Genomic DNA, 18,562 nt, shown 5'->3' with positions numbered 1-18,562 from the left:
TTTGATTTGATGTCATTTGTATAGTTTGCACAATTTTTTATTCCCTAATTTCCTAACTTTTATACATTTTATGAATGCACATAACATATTATTTTATTTATTTATTTGAATTATTATACTATCTTTTATGCAATTTATACTGAAATAAACGAAACGAAATGTAACATGAATTGTCTAATGTATAAAATCCTTAATGTCCAGATCATGGTTAGAATTGTTTACGAAGACAACATTGATATGCTTCTGGAGGGTCGAGAGAGGACGACGGAACGGGTACTTTCAAGTGTGTTTTAGGTTGTGGCTTGCGGTATAGTAGATATGGTGCTGGGGCCGACATCTGAAAAAAATCTGCACCGTTCACCCAGAGGGTAGGACTGAGATGATTGCCTATCCTAATTGATTTATGACAACACGCTCATATGTATTTTATAAAATTCTTCTGTGATACCGTATGTACAATCGAATTCGTGTATGATACGCACCTCTGAACGCGACCTTTGTAACCCCTCCTCATTGCTCCTATTAATTTACAAACAGTTTAGCAGACTGTTAGCCAAGGCAGAAAGTTTCAGAAAATAAACTTGTAGTGATTCCTGTGTATCAGTTCCGCCAAAAAATTCTTTCAGTAGTTTGGCTAGCATTAGTGAACGACAGTCTTCGTACGTTGCTTGTTATCAAAATGACAAAACTCAATTAGACGGATGATGTTTGATTTTATTATGTCAAGCATAAGGATGCTACTTTTCAGCCTGTGAAGAGTGACCTGTTCAATCGTAATAGCGAAGTTAGCGATAGTGTTGGTTCGATTCTAACTGAGATTACAGGGATATTGCACATACTGTTTCCCTTGACCTGATAATGGATTTCACACTTTCTTCGACATAAACATAACTTGACTGCGTTCATTCCAAGGCAATCTAGACGAAGGATAGGCTTTGAATGCAATGAGCATGGTTGATGGTATTCAGGATTGCAGGAATGTAGAGCGATATCCGCATGGACGTTTTGGCAAATTTCTCATACGTTGTAAAGGGGGAGAGTAAAAAAAAAATCATAGTGACAGGGGTTAATTCACCAAAACCTTTGTCGACGACTGCTTTGCACAATATTGGGCTCATGAAACGATACAAAATTATAAAAACCATGCACACACAAATAAAAGGAAACCAAACATTAAAGTAGGTTCTGTCAATACAAACAAAATTTTATTTCTTCCTCTAAACAAGAAGCAAGCATACTATGCTAAAAGTAAAGTATATAAAATAAAGAACTTGTTCACTTTTTTGAAGAAAAAACAAAACAAAAATCATCATGAGTCCGACCCCCCCCCTACAAAAGAAAAGTAGATTGCAATGAAACCAAGTTTTAACAAGTTTTGTTTCACAAAAGTGTTAAACTTTGTGTACCACACGGCTCCATGTGGGTTTTCATGTTTGCAAAATCCCAGGCTCTGAGGGGGAATGTCCATCCTCAGAACTCCCTTATGCCACATACACTAGAGTTGCGTTAACACGCGAAGGAAATCATGCGTACACCTAAGTGTTCTAATCTCATTATACTATGTACTCAATTTTGTTATGGAAGATTAAAAGACTCTTTCAGGAACTATGCCATGAGGATGTCAGTACAAGAGATGTAAGATAATTGGCTGTAGACCATATTTGGGGCAATGCAGAATATATCGTATGCAACACAAGGTTGAAGCAGTCTACTTATTCTGGCTCGAGTTCCTTCTAGAGCAGGGGTGAGCAACCTATGGCCTGCAGGCCACATGCAGCCCGCCAGTGATTTTTTGGCGGCCTGTGAGATGTATATTTTACATGATCATCTAGCTGGTTAGAATTGTCTGCACTAATGATGCTGTCAGGTAGGTCTATTGTCACCATTAATTATGAACTGTAGGCCTACTGTATTAACATTATGTTTTCGTGAATACAGATTAGTGCACACCCATATTTCAAGTACTTTGCATTCACATCTTACCTAGAGTAGCTGACATTAAGACAAAACATGAACTGTCACTTTCCAGAGATTCTAAATGAAAATATTTATATTATGAAACTCAAAACATAACTTTTCTGTTAAGTTGGCTTGTTAAATTTAAAACATGTATAAGGTACTGAAAGTTCAGTTTAAATATCCATACTGGAACCTTCCCAAAAAATTTATATAAACCCACTTGATAACAAAGAAATAGTATTGCCTCTTATGCAAGACCAGGAATGAAAACGTTTATCATATGCAGCTCGAAGTTTAAGTTAACAAAATGGGCAAGGTCATGCGGTAACGGAGGGACATTTGACTGTATTCCTTACACATTTTGTCTCTCTTTGCTTTAGTTTGGGGGAGTATTTTGAATTTTGTTTGTGTGGTTATCTAGACAGGTAGTTACTTGCTTCATACCCATAAACTTAATTATTGTAGCTGTTATTGTAGGAAAAATATGGCATGAAAAACATCACGGTAAAGGAGGGACACCAAATGAACATGTGTTTTCACAATTTTTTTTGAAGACGTGAAATTCTCTGTTCTTAAGTTGCCATGTAACTTATATCATGTGTTGGCTGTTACATTGCTTCACAAACACCAAGGGAAAATTAGATGAACAGGCATCAACTGTCAAATCTACAGCTGATCTTGTACAGTAACGGAGTAATTCCGATGGTAAATGGAGGTACACAAACTGTTCAGTGTTGTTTAGTATAGCCTTTTGCATGATTTTGCTCCTTGAGATTCAATATTTGTATTGGTATTGAACTAAAAGATATATAACTTAGGGATGCAAGGATAAGAACATTAACCTATTAGCTATGTTCACCAAAACATTAGCAATTACAGTGGTTAATAAAAATGTAAGAAAAAAGTAAAAAATAGTAGAATGAACAAATATAAACAGAACACTCTTCCTCATAAAGCACTCTCTAACTGCACTATTAGCCTAAATATTGTTTTTTTTTTGTACTACATATCTTCTGTAAGTATCATCTACCAGTTTGGGTTAACTTCTTGGCAGTGGGAAATACAATGATAGAGAAACACAACCCACCCTACAGGTGAGTTAGAAACTTGACAACATATTTTGGGGTTGTGTATGTTCACTTTGCGTTAAAATGTGCATTGGAAGTTATATATTACAGCCTGTCTTTAGTATGGTTGTAGACATTATGATTCTTTTATGTGAAACGTATGGAGTACATTTACATATTTGTTTTGCATTATGACTTCATTATTAACTTGCAAATACATCCTTAATCCATATGCATCAATGTCATAGCACAATTTATAGTTGATGATGGATTTACTCATAATTTCATACACTTTTCTTCAGTTCTCATTCCCACAAGGTAGTAGTTTGAGGCTTAAAACCATTGCAAATGGCTGCTTCTAGCACCTAGCTATATATGTACCAATAGTATTTCAACAACAAAAATTAATTTATGTAAGAGTAACATGCATTGTTTCAACCAGGGAGTTTTTATGGAAACAACTCCCCGTTTCAACTATGCCCAAATCCAGCTAAACCGTTTACCTCTAGCTACTATGCCTCTGGCAGTTTAGTGGGGGTAAATAAACAAACATTTAAGTAATTATGACCAGCAAATGTTGGCAACATCACAAATGTTTACCTTATATGGTAATCTAAATATTTCATAGTCGTTATCCACCAAGGGACCATCTTCAGTTGGTAGTCACTGATCTATAGTGGCACCACTCGGAGGGTGTCTTGGTCTATTATATGTTGTAGACAACTCGGTCTGAGGGTTGAATGAATCGACTACCACTAGCTGTAGGACTAAAGTTCCGTCTTGAACGATTGTCATGTGAACTAGTAGTCCTTGGTCTATATGGAGAAACAGGCCTACCACAAGTAACAGTAGCCTGTGGCTCTGGAAGTGAAACATGACTTGCACCGACAACTGGAGGTTCTACTGTGTTTTCTATGGTTGGTCCCCTGAAATAGTTTAGCCATTGATCCTGAACGACTTTCAGTTTTGTGACTCTTCTTAAAATAAGCAAGCACAAAGCCATTACGAAAGCTATGAAACAAAGGTTAAGAAGTGGCACAGAAGTTCAGCAGAGGATGAAAGATTAGGCTATAGTCTTGACTTAGCCTAGCTTCCTTTTTACCGGTTAACAGTAGCGCTAATGATACGTTAGGCTTTAATGAAAGATTGAGATCAAATATAACTGCGTCTCTACTTCAGCTCTGATTAGAACGTACCTGACGTATTCCAGTAACTCAATTTTTTGTTAGCATTACTAAGGCAAAAGTTGACATGAAGCGATTACATGAAGAACGTTAAAGTTGTACTATGAGCGGCAAGATAGGTCCAACGTTGTGCGTGCTAGGCTGACAAATCTGAGAGCTAACTCCGATCCTATCCAGTAACTCAGTGCTCCTATCGCGTGCACGATGAGGCTCTTCTTATGAGCTACCACAACTTGCAGAACGTTCGGTATCATGTTCTGGTCAGGCAATATGCTAGGTAACACCTGTGTAAAGCACGGGTTACCTTACTGGGTGCATGAACGCCCCAGGGGGTGCGTGAGTCCATCTCAGGGGGTTCGTGAGACGTTTCTGAATGTCAAATCTAGTGTAGTTTGTGTTGAACTAAGTCTGATATATCATATAATTTAGTAATGTACAAGTCGTACCTATCGACAAACTGCTTTCGGTTCCATAAGCACTTCCATACCGTGCATGTGATAAATAACTAAATCATTAAACAGACACAGGCCGCATTACTGAAGTTGGTGTACGCATCACAGTACGTCGTGAAGATAGAGAGCTGAGAAAGTAACTGAAAGGTTGGCCAAAGTAATTATTATTACTTTGGATGACCTCCATTTTACCGATACAAAGCAAAGGTAGCATAAATTCAGGCTTCAAAATTGTCGTTCAGGAAAACATGCAGTCACTAGCCTGTTTTAGCATGATATACCAGTTCAACACTATTTGAACTTGATCTTTTAGGAAGCACTGTTATGCGCATTATAGTATAATGGCTCCGATCGTGACATCCAAAGGGGGTTCGTGGGGGATAAAGTTACGGAAACCCTGGTTTAAAGGAACTATATCAGCTCTAAAATGTGAGATTATGCGAAAGTATATGAAATCTAAAAAACAATTTTTTGAGGGGCACCTTTGCTAGTTTTGACTGAAGGTGTGCTATCTTTCAGCCACTGAACTGAGGCCGGTACCAAGCAAGCAATATACTTTGATCTGCCCGTCTTGTTATAAACCCACAAAAGCTAGAGGAATAAAATGTGAATCCTTTAACAGAAAAATATGTCAAACTATGAAAAGTTATTTTGTGATGGGCAGGAATTAATAGTATGCTTGTGATTGAAATTTTACAGGTAAGAATAGGTTCAAATACCTATATTAAATATGTATTAAATACCTATACCCTATCTGCAGATGCAACATCAATGCTCCCTGAACTCAAAAGCTGAGCATTCATGAGAGATTTATCATCTGTTAGCACCTCAGAGTAACATATAGGCAGAGACACAGCATGTTTTCAGTTTGATTTAAACTGCAAGGACTGCTGCCATTCTCAGTGTTATATTAACAGTCCTCAAAATTGTAGTTTTAGTCCAAACGTTATATACTTGTACGTTTAACTTTTTCATAACATTTATACAATGGTGAAAGGGATATTTCACATTAAGTACACCACAGAGAGGAAGAAGTGCTGCCTAGTGAACTTATTCTGTGATAGTAAATTGCAAGCCATGTGTACTTTACCTTCTTAATGACACTAAGGTGAAAACTAATAGACCCCAAAGTTGTAAATGTTGCTCTGTCTCTTCAATACATTCACTATTAAGCAGTATTTACTTTTTGTTGCATTACTTATATATGAGTGTTAGCCTAGCTGTTAGGTATAATATGTTTGATCCTATGGTAAATTTGTTAGAACCTTGCTACAGTTTACTTGTGCTGTTAAATATGACGTAGATCACACTTCATTATGAATGAAATTTATAAGCTTGAACTGTCTACACAAGTGGCAGTGGAAATTATCACAAAATCCCTTACACTAAATACAACCAAAACAGGGAAATCATGCACATACATCAACATATTATCATGTTTTGCAGAGCTGCTTCTCGACAACATGCCAATATTACACAAATTCTCGAGTTGTTGAATTCGTAACATGATAAAATACGTTTAACTCTTGAAAATGTGTATAATTGTCGTCTTGCATAGCAGTGCATTTTGTCCATAACTGATGTCTTCTCTACGCTTCCGTAGTAGTGACGCTATGAGATGAGACTAGACAAAACACACGTACACGTACGTACACGAGCCTTTCGCATTGAGACCATAGAACTACATGAAGTGTAGTGGCTTTCTCTTTGTTTAGTGTGTAAGCATTAATTGCTTGACTCAGGATGCTGAAGTTCTTTCGATCAAACATATCCCTTGATGTACCGGTTTCCAGAGTAAAATGTGAAGCATGGATGTCTTTTGCTCCTTGAAGTGCAGATAAAGTCAGGCAAGTCTCCTCATGTCACTCATTACAGACTTTCGAACCTCCGTTTTCTTGTTTTCCTTGGCCCTTCCCTTATCCCATAGTCTTTTGCCAACATTCAGGATCACAGGGTCCTCTCTGCAAATAGAACCAACTTCATCGCCTCGGAATTTGTATAAAATGTTTACACTAAACTCGGACAAAAGTTTCTTTTGGTTTGTTGTTTCAGACATTAGTAATGACACAGGTATTGTACATGCTTCTTCACAGCTATCTCCTTGACACTTTATCTTATGTCTGGAGAAACACTTTTTGACATAGAAACCTTTGCATAGTCCACACATGACAAGGGGTTGATTGGATGCATGTTTCTCTCTCTCTCGAACACTGGTGTTCTGTTTTTCATCTTTTCTTTGTTTACCATCAGGATCCCCTCCTTCCTCATCTTTGAAAAGGCTTCATCCATTTCCTTCTTTGGAAACTTCAATGCTGCAGCAACTTGTGGAATGTGTCTATGGATAGTTCCAATGTGTCTTGCCAGTTTCTCACTGTAGGATTTAGAGCAAAATGGGCATGTTCTTCTTGGTTTTTTGTAGTTTCCTTCTCTTAAGTAACGTAGATTTGCAAGTCGTTGCAACACCCCATTGCTATCAGAACAATCCTCATCAGAGTCCTCACTATCTGAAACATAGTCACGCAATTTTCGTCTACCGCATCGCATATTCTGTTGGGGCTGTATAAAATAGAAAAAAAATACAGGATACTTCAAAGTATAGATATATAAAATCTATAACAGGGCAATATACTAATAAAAATATTACAAATGTAGAAAAATTTATTGACACAAGGTTGAAATTTATCAATGTTTATAGAAACTTGAAGCTTCCAGAAATCATGGACCAATTTGACGATAAGCATTCCAGATTGAATATCAACTAAATAGTCACCGAAGTGACTACCTTTGTAGTAATCTGATATCACATTGTGCCATTCGGCTCATGCCAGCTCTTCATTTTCAGACAAACCAAATGTTTTACCCAACCAAAGTTTCTTAAACTTCAAGCATATCTTCATATACAAAGATTCTGCATGTTTCCGATACACAGACTTTGAAATAAACTGAAAGCCTTAAAGGGACCCTACCTACCAATTTAGATAATTAGAGAAGGGTGGTGTCTACAAGGAAGTGGCAAAATTTACCAATGAAGTGTTCAAGTGAAAATGTTACGAAGTGTTTTGGTAACTATTGCTTTGCTAATGATATAGTCGACCTCACAAACTTACAGGCTGATCATCATCGCTTTCATCAGAATCCTTAGCATAAAGCAAAAGAAAGCATGTATATGAATGTCATATTCAATTGAGGATTGCAGCTTTGGATCATTTACTGTCTATGCAATTGCACAGGCCTGTAAACAAACTTTGAAATAATTACAAAGCCTGATTTAATATACAATAGCCTGTTACTATAGTCCTATGACACTATGTATACTTTTGTCAAAGATATTTTGGCTGTAACATTTAATTTATTAGAGGAAACGCCACTGGTACAGACTTTGTGTTACTGCAGTATGTATTCATTGTCTCCCAATTTTATCATTTTTCAAATTCCACAAACAAGAGAAAGACTAAAAGAAAACTCTGGCTAGTTTCGATATTTTTTAATATTAAAGGTTTCAATCGACTTTCATACTGCAATACAAGAAATACACTGCAATATACGTGCAGTGCGGTGCAGTATCCTGCCTGCAACAGTGCAAAAACTGATAAAGTAGTATGATGAAAAATGATAACCCACGTAGGTTGTATATGATGTAATATATCAATATCGTGCAAAGGAATATCACCAAACAGCAACCAAGAAACTAGATTGGAGTGGGGGGAGGGGGAGAGGCGGGGATGTGGACATATACCTGATGCCCTGGGGCTGGTTGTTGTGCCGAATACCCTGGGGCTGGCTGTTGTGCTTGAGGTAATTGCCCCATTTGTGGATATCCCTGTTGCAAGAGAGGAGGGTAAGCCGTGCCCTCGGTATAAGGAGGTGAATCTGTAATCACAAGAGGAGAAAAGGGTTGTAACGGGTGTAAAAAATGAATGCAGAAAAAAACATGTTGCTGGGTAGAAGTTATGCGGACAATGTTGACGATGACAATGCAATGTAGACAATCCTCTTTGTACTTGGAGGGATTTAGAACTGCCGTGCACGGCCAACACATGCCTTCCCGCCGCAGCCTGGCGTGAGCATATCACTGAACGTAATAAATCAGTAACAAAGAAAAAATTGGGAAAAATTATATTTGATTCTGCATTCCAACTGGCACCTCTGAGCAACAGAAATGATTCCATAGATTACTGTTTACAAACGAGTGTTAGCTTTATGTAATACCTGCTTTTTCGCCATCGGGATATGGTGGAGGAGCATCTGTTGGAGCACCCATGTTTGCAGTTTTCCCCCAAAAAAATCATCAGAATTGGAACTAAATCAAACCCTAACCCTGTACTGAACAAAACTAGGCGGAGAGGCCTGTCTCCAGAATCATGCTTTTTAACTGTAAATTCTTATGATATTTTCCTTTGTTTTTTGTCCTTTTTATACTAACTCCTAACGATAGAAAGGTTACCCTGTCATTGTCAATCAGTGAAATTTTCATGTCAGGTGAAGGTAATTATACATAGACTAGACAGACTTTGTCCTCTTGTGAGTACTCACACACATTTACAGGTTATTGGATAGAAACAGAAGAGAAATTGAACTGTGTCTTTGACATTCTCATTTTGAACACGCTATTATTGCATCACAAGTTACCCCTGCTCTGACCGTGTGGCACGTAGTAATTTTTGCATATTTAAAAGCCTGTCACATCAGCAATGCTTACACATATAACTGGACCAGGCCAGGCATAATATTGCACTTTGTAGACTACTTTAGTTGAATTAATCATTTGCCAAGGCCTAACATAACATACATAAATATTGTTGGAAACTAAATTTACATTCTTATGGTATATACTTTGAAATACTTTGAAAGTGTTTAGTTTGATAAATTTAACTTACAATGTGAACTATTATCACTGTAATGCTGAATTCAAGGAGCAAAACCCTCATCATCACTGCTGAGATCAGCTATTATTTCAGCAAGTGCCTCCTCTATACACTACTTGCAGCAACAAGCCATGTCCAATTGTAAAATTCTCCAAAAATATCAGTGCAACTGCATGTATAGCATAGATTTCTGCGGAATTGCATCCTTTAATATAAACATTTCAGAAATGAAAATAGCATGGGACAGGCGGGGTGTTACAAACTAATACATTGAACACACCATTCTTGGAACACTGAGTGCACAATCTCATTTGGTTGATTTATTCATCTGGATCAATGTAAGGATTAATTTATATATACATTTAAAACTAACAAATGTAGTCCTTTGTTTTTATGTATAGAGATGATTCTACATAAGGCCATTAATTTTATAAAATAGAAATTATTCCTAAAGTGATTGTGCTATTTGCTGTTTTACATATATGCAGTTAAATCTCAAAAATAATCTTAAAAATTAGGGACTGGGCAGTAAGGTAGGTGTTACACATTTTGGGTCGGCCTATATGTTCTTTAGTGCTGTCACAGCGGCACTCTGAAGTAGGATATCACATAACTGTACAAATTTCACATTACAATACTGTGTACAGTATGACACAACCCTTTCAATTGAAAACTGTTTTCTTATAGTAGACATAGGTTGAACAAATATGCATAATTTGTATGGTAAAAAACAAAGAATAATTGTGAAAGTTCCTTTACCATGGATGCATAAGTAGTATAAATGATATGTAAATCAGTACAGCTGCGATGCCAGTTAGTGCTAATATAATTGAAACGACTGTCCAGTCCACATCACATTCACAAGTCATTATGGGCTGTAGTATAAAAATGATAAAGCACTTCTATAAATGCAGGAAAATATACCTATTCTAAATCTGTTTCACTGTTACATAACCTCTATTTATATATAATAATGAGCATCAAAGCTCCTTTATTTGCCACTTCTTTGAGATTGAGGATAAAGAGTTTTGTATTTGCCACTACATACAGTAGGCCTACGCATGTGTATATAACAGTATTGGTTCAGTATATGAAAAACAGTGTCATATTAACAAACATGATTGGTATGCTACGATGCAGTTCGCCTTACATAGACTTCTTCAGGGAGCGGGTGGTGGGGGGGGGGGGGATACCTTGCTTGAAAATGGATGAAAAGACATTTCTGTACACAACACACTTTGACAAGTGACAACAATTTTGTTTGTTATTACCTGTGTGGTATCCAACACAGGGTCTAAGTAGATACAACAGGCAATCTCCAAAGTGCTTCCTATACAAGTCATAGTGAAAGTGGCTTTATCTTACCATAACTGGTAACCTTATTTAAAGGGCATAACCAGTCGACCCCTGAGCCTAACTTTTAAACCATCAGAACATTGTACCTGTCAAATCTCATCTCCCTCAAAAGTACTTTCATGTTTCAAGAATGATATAAAAGAATTATGAATGACATATAGATCCAAGGACTTATCTTCCATAAATTTAACAATTCAGAAACAAATGAATGGTCTTGTTGGAAAGAGCCAGACAAGCTTGAAATACAGAAAAAATTGGGATGACTGCATTTGACCCTTTTACTAATTCTCATGAGTGAAGAACAGTGGAGGTACAAGTCACAATGCCTATTTAAAATCCTTAATCCGGGGACAAGGGCAGCGGGGAGATATTGCTTCAAGTGCTGGATTCAAAGCTTTGTATGTTTGATGTTTCCATTTTTCTTCTCTAGCCAAGGCAAAGTGCAGTTTTTAAGTCCCCCTCCCCTTTAAATCAGATTCTGATTCCCTACAGCCACCACAGCCTAACCCTAGACCTAAACAATTATGCAGGTACAACAAACCCTTTACTTAGGGTTAAGGGAGTTTGTAGGACTCTGAGTATTAGCCCTAGATGTGAAATTATCAAGGCTTTGAATGTAAGACCATGAGTATGACGTAGCCCACTAATTATTCACAACTTTGAAGTTAGAGTACAAGGGAAGTACAAGTGCAAATAGCGGAACACATAAACTTAGAACTTAGTGTAGGGCCTAACGTAGACTTACTTATGTGTATATGTGCTACATGCCTTTGCTTAGGCCTGCCTAGGCCTAACATTTCGCTATATAGGCTTAGGCCTTAACACTAGTCATTACTAATGTAGTTACAGGCCTAGGCCTTAGTACTACTAATTGACTAGGCAATAGCCTACCTAATTTCTTTAGCCAGCATCAAATGTGAGCTATTTCACATGGGTAATTCCAATAGGACACAAAATGTCTAGCAAAATCCAAGTCAACTTCACTGTCCAAAAATATGCACCATCGTTCAAGGAAAAAACAGTAATCGAAGTAGATGTAATTAATTTGACAAGTATGAAAAAGATTCAAAATTGTTTCAAGCATTTAGCTACATGGAACCAAAATGTGACCAATTATTCGCTCCATCTCCATCATTCATGTATGCCAATGAACCCTGTCTTAGTTTATATGATTGATTTATTAAGATAAGCATTATAAAAACCACAACAGACAACGAAAAAAGAAAATATGAATATACTTCAAGAATTAGACTAAACATAATCATCATAAATAATTAGATTTAGAAATAAAACATTTAGTCTCCACTTCAGTTCCGTATGTAGGCCTACTGTAGTGTAGGGTAGATATGCGTATTGTAACTGTAGCATAACGTTAGTCAAGGATAACTTCGGCCTACGCCATCAGCTTCGGAACATTGTTCGGTGGATGCAATCACTGGGCTTGCCTCCTAAATTTACTCTGTCAAAGTAAAATCACTGTTTATTCCGTATATGACATGCTAAACTAACTGTTTCTCGATGAACTTACCATTGGTCATACACAATAACTTGATCCGATGTCCCTGGCTTGCACTTGTAAGTTGTAAGCTAGTACACGTACGAGTGCGGTTAGTGAATTGAACGGATGAATTACGTCATCAGAACTTACCATAACGAAAATAGGAACGATTTTCGGGAAATCGTCTATATATCTCACGATTTTGTTATATTCATAACGTTGCGACTATGGACCTGTATAGAAGTAATAAAAACATATTCTGTAGAAATCTAGAAGAGATATACAGCAGGATATGCCCGTAGTTCACCAACAAATGATTGTCTCCAAAGTGGAATGTCAAAACAACTCAGTATATTTCTTGCAATTTTAAATTGCCTTGTATTGAAGACTGGACGCTCCTATTACTAAATGGAGTATTCCACACTCTGGCATTGGTGGGGGGTTTGATTTTAGCGGTAACGCGGAGATATCATCTGAAAGAACTTCGGAGACAAAACAATGTCTCCTGAAATGAAAATTGTGTCCTAAATTACATATATATATATATATATTACATATTACATATATATATATATATATATATAAATCCTCTGCGGTGCTTGACTTAATTTTGCAAAGGGACTGTAAGTCTCACAAGCAGTTAGTATTTTCTGCTGTTACACTGATAGGGGGTTTACCGGTCATTATGATAGCTGTATAAAAATAAGTGGAACTGAACATAAATAAATAAAAGGACTAGTGAACAAAAGGAGAATTAAGTGGGAGACAAGGAAATAGGAAAGGTGCAGAGGCAGTGGGAGGGATGGGGGGGGAATATTAGTTATTTCCACCCATATGTTGAGCCCATGAGATTAAATTGTGCAAAGGCATTGCATCCACAGCTCTCTCTGCTTATAAGAATTTAAAACAAGAGTGAACAGGTGATAACATTTTGTGGAAAATATTAAAAGTAGACCCCTCCATCAAGTCTTTTAAATCCATGGGTATAATCCATTACAAACAAAAATTTACTCACTGTCCATCAACCTAATTGTTCTTCTGAAGTTCTTGTTTTACGTTCTGAGGACCCTCGTCTTCTTTCAATTTATCATTTTTTTTCCTCCAGCATCTGGATGTGACTCAGGTCAGCTGCATTTGTGTAGTTGTATTCCTGATTAGATTAAGATAAGGAATATCAAATGAAACAAAATTAATGTTCAGTGAGTAATGTAATTTACTAATTGCCAGTAAGTGGAAGATTTGCTCAGAGTTGGCCTGTTTTGAAGTGTTCACTGTTGCTAATTGGCTTATCAGTAAAAGTGGCTGCAATAAGACCATTAGCTCATCTTATAAAAAGGATCCATGTTGTATTGACTGCGCTAAAAGCTGATTTTTAACCATAGTAATTGGAATAACTAATTAATGGGGTCCAACCTAATCAACCAAGGAAATTTTTTGTCTCAGGTCAGCAAACAATTACGCAATGAATTAGACAGGAATGTCAACAGTTGCTTATCCTTGCAAACTTGCACACCCTTTTGTAATCTATAAAAACTATATCTTAACTTCAGCATTGTTATATATCAGGGTGTTATAGTGTCCCTAATATCCCCAGTTTCCCAAAAATTTATACAACTTGTACGTTGGCTTTCAGGGACTTTGCTCTATTGACTCCCACAGTGATCCTACACCAACTTAAGACATGCTATAGATATCTTTCAATTTTGGAACACTCCTGACATTGGACCACATGGCTACTTCAGTAAGGTGTTGGAAAAGCAATTGGAAAGCTTATACTGTTTTGGATCATAACATATCAAAGTGAAAATAATGCCTGCAGTCCTCCTTAAAGAAAATGTACTCACATCAACTTCATTGACTGAACTGTCACCATCGTCTCTTAGCGCTTCAGCCAGAGGCTCCTATATGCCTTCCTTTTGGAGGAACCAAGTGGTGTTTCGCTGATTTTCCTTCTCACTTGAGGATCTTCCTACATATCTTCCTGCAAAAGTGTTGTACAACAACCAATAATGAAAGATGAAATCATGACCTTCACACAGGCTTTTCAAGAAATTGAATTTTGCACTCTACCTCACATGATAAAGCACTGTAAAAGCCCCCCTTGTAAAGTATACATTAAAGGGATATTCCATTGGCAAGCAATATGTTGCACCTAGAGGAAAGACAAAATATTCCACATTTATGCTTTACTTTCCTTTTATAATCTTGTTGTGTATTTGTCTTTTATACGTGACACCATTGGACCGTTAGTCTAGTTGTCAATTTACTCCGAATTCAAAGCTTCATCAAAATGAAGTTTATTTGATAAATATATATATTTTGGCATGATTTATAATTGAGGCACAGATCATAATCACTCATGAGTCTGATTATATTGCACTCATTTGGGCTGTAAGGCATTTTCATTTTAATTTAAAGCAGATGATTATGCACTAAAATAGGACATGATCAGCATATACACCATATGAAAAGCAGACTTTTCAAATGTTTGCTAACTGATATTATGAGAGCATTGTACTTATGTTTTTCTTTTCTTCTGGCGATGACCCCGACCAAGTGGTGTGCTGCCAGTCTGTTTGCTGGGTGTCCGCCCTTCTTCCATGTCCTTCCTCATCTGCTTTGTCGTCTGTGATTAGGTGGTCAAAAGCATAGAATAAAATCAAAAGTTTCTGACAGATATTTCACACTACACTGCATGCATGGTTGAACATTTTATAAGTGCACTGTAGCTGTCTTATTCGGTTTGTGTCATTCTCATAATTCATTATGCAACCCAAGTAAGTGGTAAATTTGGGTAGGGCCCTTCCTTGTATGACTGCTTAAGAATATATTTACTTTATATGAATTCTTTGCCGTTCACCACGAGATCGATTGACTGAAATTCATGATGGGTTTATTGTCACAACTGGTGAGGATTTCAAGAAACACTTAGTTTTAGTGATAGCGTGCTATATTTGAAGCCAATATGCCCAAATATGCCAGATACAGTATTCAAATATGGCTGCCTGGCCACCAAAACTGGTCAAAATTCCGAACAATTTGGAGAGTAACCACTTCCAGGAAAAGTACTTTTTGAAAACTTCTAGCAATTAAACATTACTACCTTTAAATACGTAGCACGTTTTCATAAGCCTTAAATTGAAACAATTACTTCCTTTTCATATAGCTGAAAACGGAGATATTGTGAATGCTCGCTAACCTGAGATTGGACGTTAGCCGTATAAAAATGGACGACCAGAAGGAAATCGTTCAGAATTAACTGTACACTAACCTAGTAAAAGCATTACACGCATTTGTTCGTATGAATAAATATCTTGTGGAAAAAAATCAAATGAACACTGCGGAATCCGCAAAGTTTATGATACTTGTAGGGCCTAGGGCAACACAAGTAACCTGAAAACCATACTACTTTGGCCGGATACGTTTCGGAGTTGGCAGGCTCTGTAATGTTTGGCCTCGTTAGTTGTAAGGACATCTTTTTGGGGCAGGCGACATTAACAACTTCTTGATGCTCCCATACTTCGTTTGAAAATTGCGTGCGATGCTTAGATGAAATCCAGGCAGTTCTGCCTATTTCAACTTCATTTCGGTTAAAAAAATCGAAGAGAGCAAATGCCATACTGATGTAGGATGTGGAAGCGAGAAAAACACGTATCGTATCTGCACTGGCTATTCAGCTAATGAAGTTCGTATGGCGTGGAGTACGGTAGATCTCTAGACGCCAAGTACCAGTGAGCACTGCGTATAACAAGAAAACTATTGTAGCTGCTTGAAGTACAGCAGTAAAGACCCCTCATCTAGAATCCTTGATTTGTATGTTAACAATATGCGCAGTTGCTGCATGTACCCACATCCATGCTGTACCTGGCATAACGTTGTATCAGTACGTGATCGCCAGGTCGGTTCTACCGACATCCTAATGATGGATCTACCATACCGATATATATATTCGTACCATAGAAATAGTTCTCGTCCGTGAAACTTACATATATGGAACTTACAGGCGTTATGGCAAAGAGGGACCGTTATTGTCTCGACCTAGACAATTGAGACTGTGAGATCCCACGGAATACCAAGAAAAGATGGCTGTTAAAACATCAAAGCGTAATTGGAGAGAACTGCTGTAATAAGTATGGCTCGCCTAAATCATTTTGAAACGGTAAGTTGGGTCATGCACCTGAATAAGGTTAGCCTAACGAGAAATGGCAATTAAGATGATCAAACCTAACCAAGTATACATGACATACACACTACGTACGCTACAGAAATAGTCGACCCGGCTACTTTACCACTGTACGAGTGCTGAAACTATAGGCCTACTAGTTCTACGACTACGATCATATGTGGTTTGCTTTCGTGGAGTGTGCACGTGTTTTCGGCTGCTCTCCACGTTTCGTTGACCACACACCTTGTGTTTTTTACGTTGGCCTCCACCAGGGCGCTAGTGTCGGACACTGGGGCGATGACAGGAGCATCAGGTGGTACGGCGTCAGAGGCCGGGACGGGGACCGCTTCAACCACGCCCGTAGCCACTCTCGCGGCGTATGAGCGGCCTGGGCATAAACTGGCCAGATGGCCCGTTTTCCCACACGAGTTACATACGATGTCCCTTTACACTCGGCCAGGGTATGCCCAACCTGTAAACAGCGCTTGTTCGGGCATAACCTGGTTTCATGCCCTTCCAGCTCACATCTCCAACAAGTGCGAGGCTGGCCCGGATATGCAACGTGGGCCCTGTGCCCATTAGCCCACAAGGTAGAGGGGATATCGGACTTGAGCTGTAATCCTTGAGTTGTAACTCGTCTGGTCCCGGTCTTTACACCCTTACATTCAAGGAATTCCGGCTCCTCGTAGTCGGTTACTTTCCCAAAACGACCCAGTGTCCGCACAACAATCTGTTCAGACATGTCCAGAGGGAGATGGAGGACTGTCACCCACACCGAACTGTCGTACGGTGTGACCTTCAGTCCCCCGACTGGACGCCTCGGACGCGGGCAGCCTCCGAGGTAAAACGAACATCCAAAACAATTCATACCCCGGAGAGGCTTACGCTGAAGCGCGTCAACCTCTCCCGGGACTTTTAAACCAACAGAACGGGAAAACTGAAAAAACTTGTCCGGGACGACCTTAGCCTCCCCCGAAAAACTCAACAATACGATTTTGCTGTCACGGCGAGCCGCCAAGACAGCTAGGGGTGTGGCAAAGCCACGCACCTATACAAAAACCAAAACGAAGCAAACCCAAAACACACAAACTACACTAACACAAACTGCAAACCAATGAAAGGCCAACGTAAAAACACAAAAAGGTGTGGTGAACGAAAAGTGGAGAGCAGCCGAAAACACGTCCGCACTCCACGAGAAGTGAACTCTGACCTCCGATTGGTTTGACGAGACGAAACAGGCCACTGATCTCATTGACACGGTGGTCGCTAGTGGAGCTCCTGTTCCTGACAGGGAGGTCCACTCGATCAATGTTGACGAGAACTCCGCTCGCTCGGAGGAAAAGGGGGAACACCGCAAAGGGCCTGAAAAGACCCGTATTATCAAAACATCGCAGGTTATGACACCAGACACCTTATCCCTCGTCACCCTTAATGTGAATGTGAGTAGGGGTACCCCAAAAGGCCTGTCGTCTACTATCGGGACGGTGTGCCCCGGATGAAATTTGGAGTAAGTTAAGTCCTTAGATACTTTTTAAGAAAAAGTCACCCAGGAAAGAACCTGGGCACGAAAACCAAACTACCAAACGACTGATCCGCTCTCAGCCCCAGTCCCCTTGCATCGGGACTGTGACTGTGTGATCATCGTCAGGTGTGTATCACCATTCCCGAAGGGAACAGATACTACACATGATCTTAGCCAAAAGGCCGAGATGTGGGGTTGTGCGGTCGTTACATCATATGGTTTTTTCTGTTTGTGGTTTGGAGTTGTAGTGTCTGTTTTTGTTTTGCTTCTGTTGGTCTTTGGGTCCGTGTCCTACGTTAGTGAGAGATTTGTGTTTCTGGGTTTCAGTTGGCTTTTGGTGGTTGTTTGTGGTGGGTTTTTTACAGACTGGTCCGTGTCCGTTTTCTTTGCACGTAAAAAGCACACATAAGGTTCAGATTATTAAAGCCAGGCAGATGATACCTGGTTTTCATTACGAAGCGTCCGGGCGTTCCAAAAATGGAGAACAGTATTCA

At 38.6% G+C, this 18,562-nt stretch overlaps 1 protein-coding gene across 2 annotated transcripts; it reads right to left on the bottom strand.

The window, feature by feature from the left end:
* Positions 1 to 6,386: 6,386 nt before the first annotated feature.
* On the bottom strand, positions 6,387 to 13,106 carry LOC139985225 (uncharacterized). Of its 2 annotated transcripts, none has more exons than XM_071999485.1 (5): positions 12,532 to 13,106; positions 10,288 to 10,402; positions 8,872 to 8,936; positions 8,399 to 8,532; positions 6,387 to 7,218 (listed from the first exon to the last, which is right to left on the bottom strand). In XM_071999485.1, coding segments are annotated over exons 2-5 (648 nt in total). In that variant the 5' UTR covers positions 10,290 to 10,402; positions 12,532 to 13,106; the 3' UTR covers positions 6,387 to 6,771. The 2 variants fall into 2 exon arrangements, with proteins under 2 accessions (XP_071855586.1, XP_071855585.1); XM_071999484.1 differs by lacking the exon at positions 12,532 to 13,106 and adding an exon at positions 12,412 to 12,525.
* Between the last annotated feature and the right edge of the window lie 5,456 nt (positions 13,107 to 18,562).

The sequence above is a fragment of the Apostichopus japonicus genome, chromosome 17, assembly GCF_037975245.1.
Source record: "Apostichopus japonicus isolate 1M-3 chromosome 17, ASM3797524v1, whole genome shotgun sequence".
In the NCBI taxonomy this organism is placed as follows: Eukaryota; Metazoa; Echinodermata; class Holothuroidea; order Aspidochirotida; family Stichopodidae; genus Apostichopus; species Apostichopus japonicus.
Note: the sequence above shows the minus strand (reverse complement) of the source record. Positions and strands in the feature narration are given on the sequence as shown.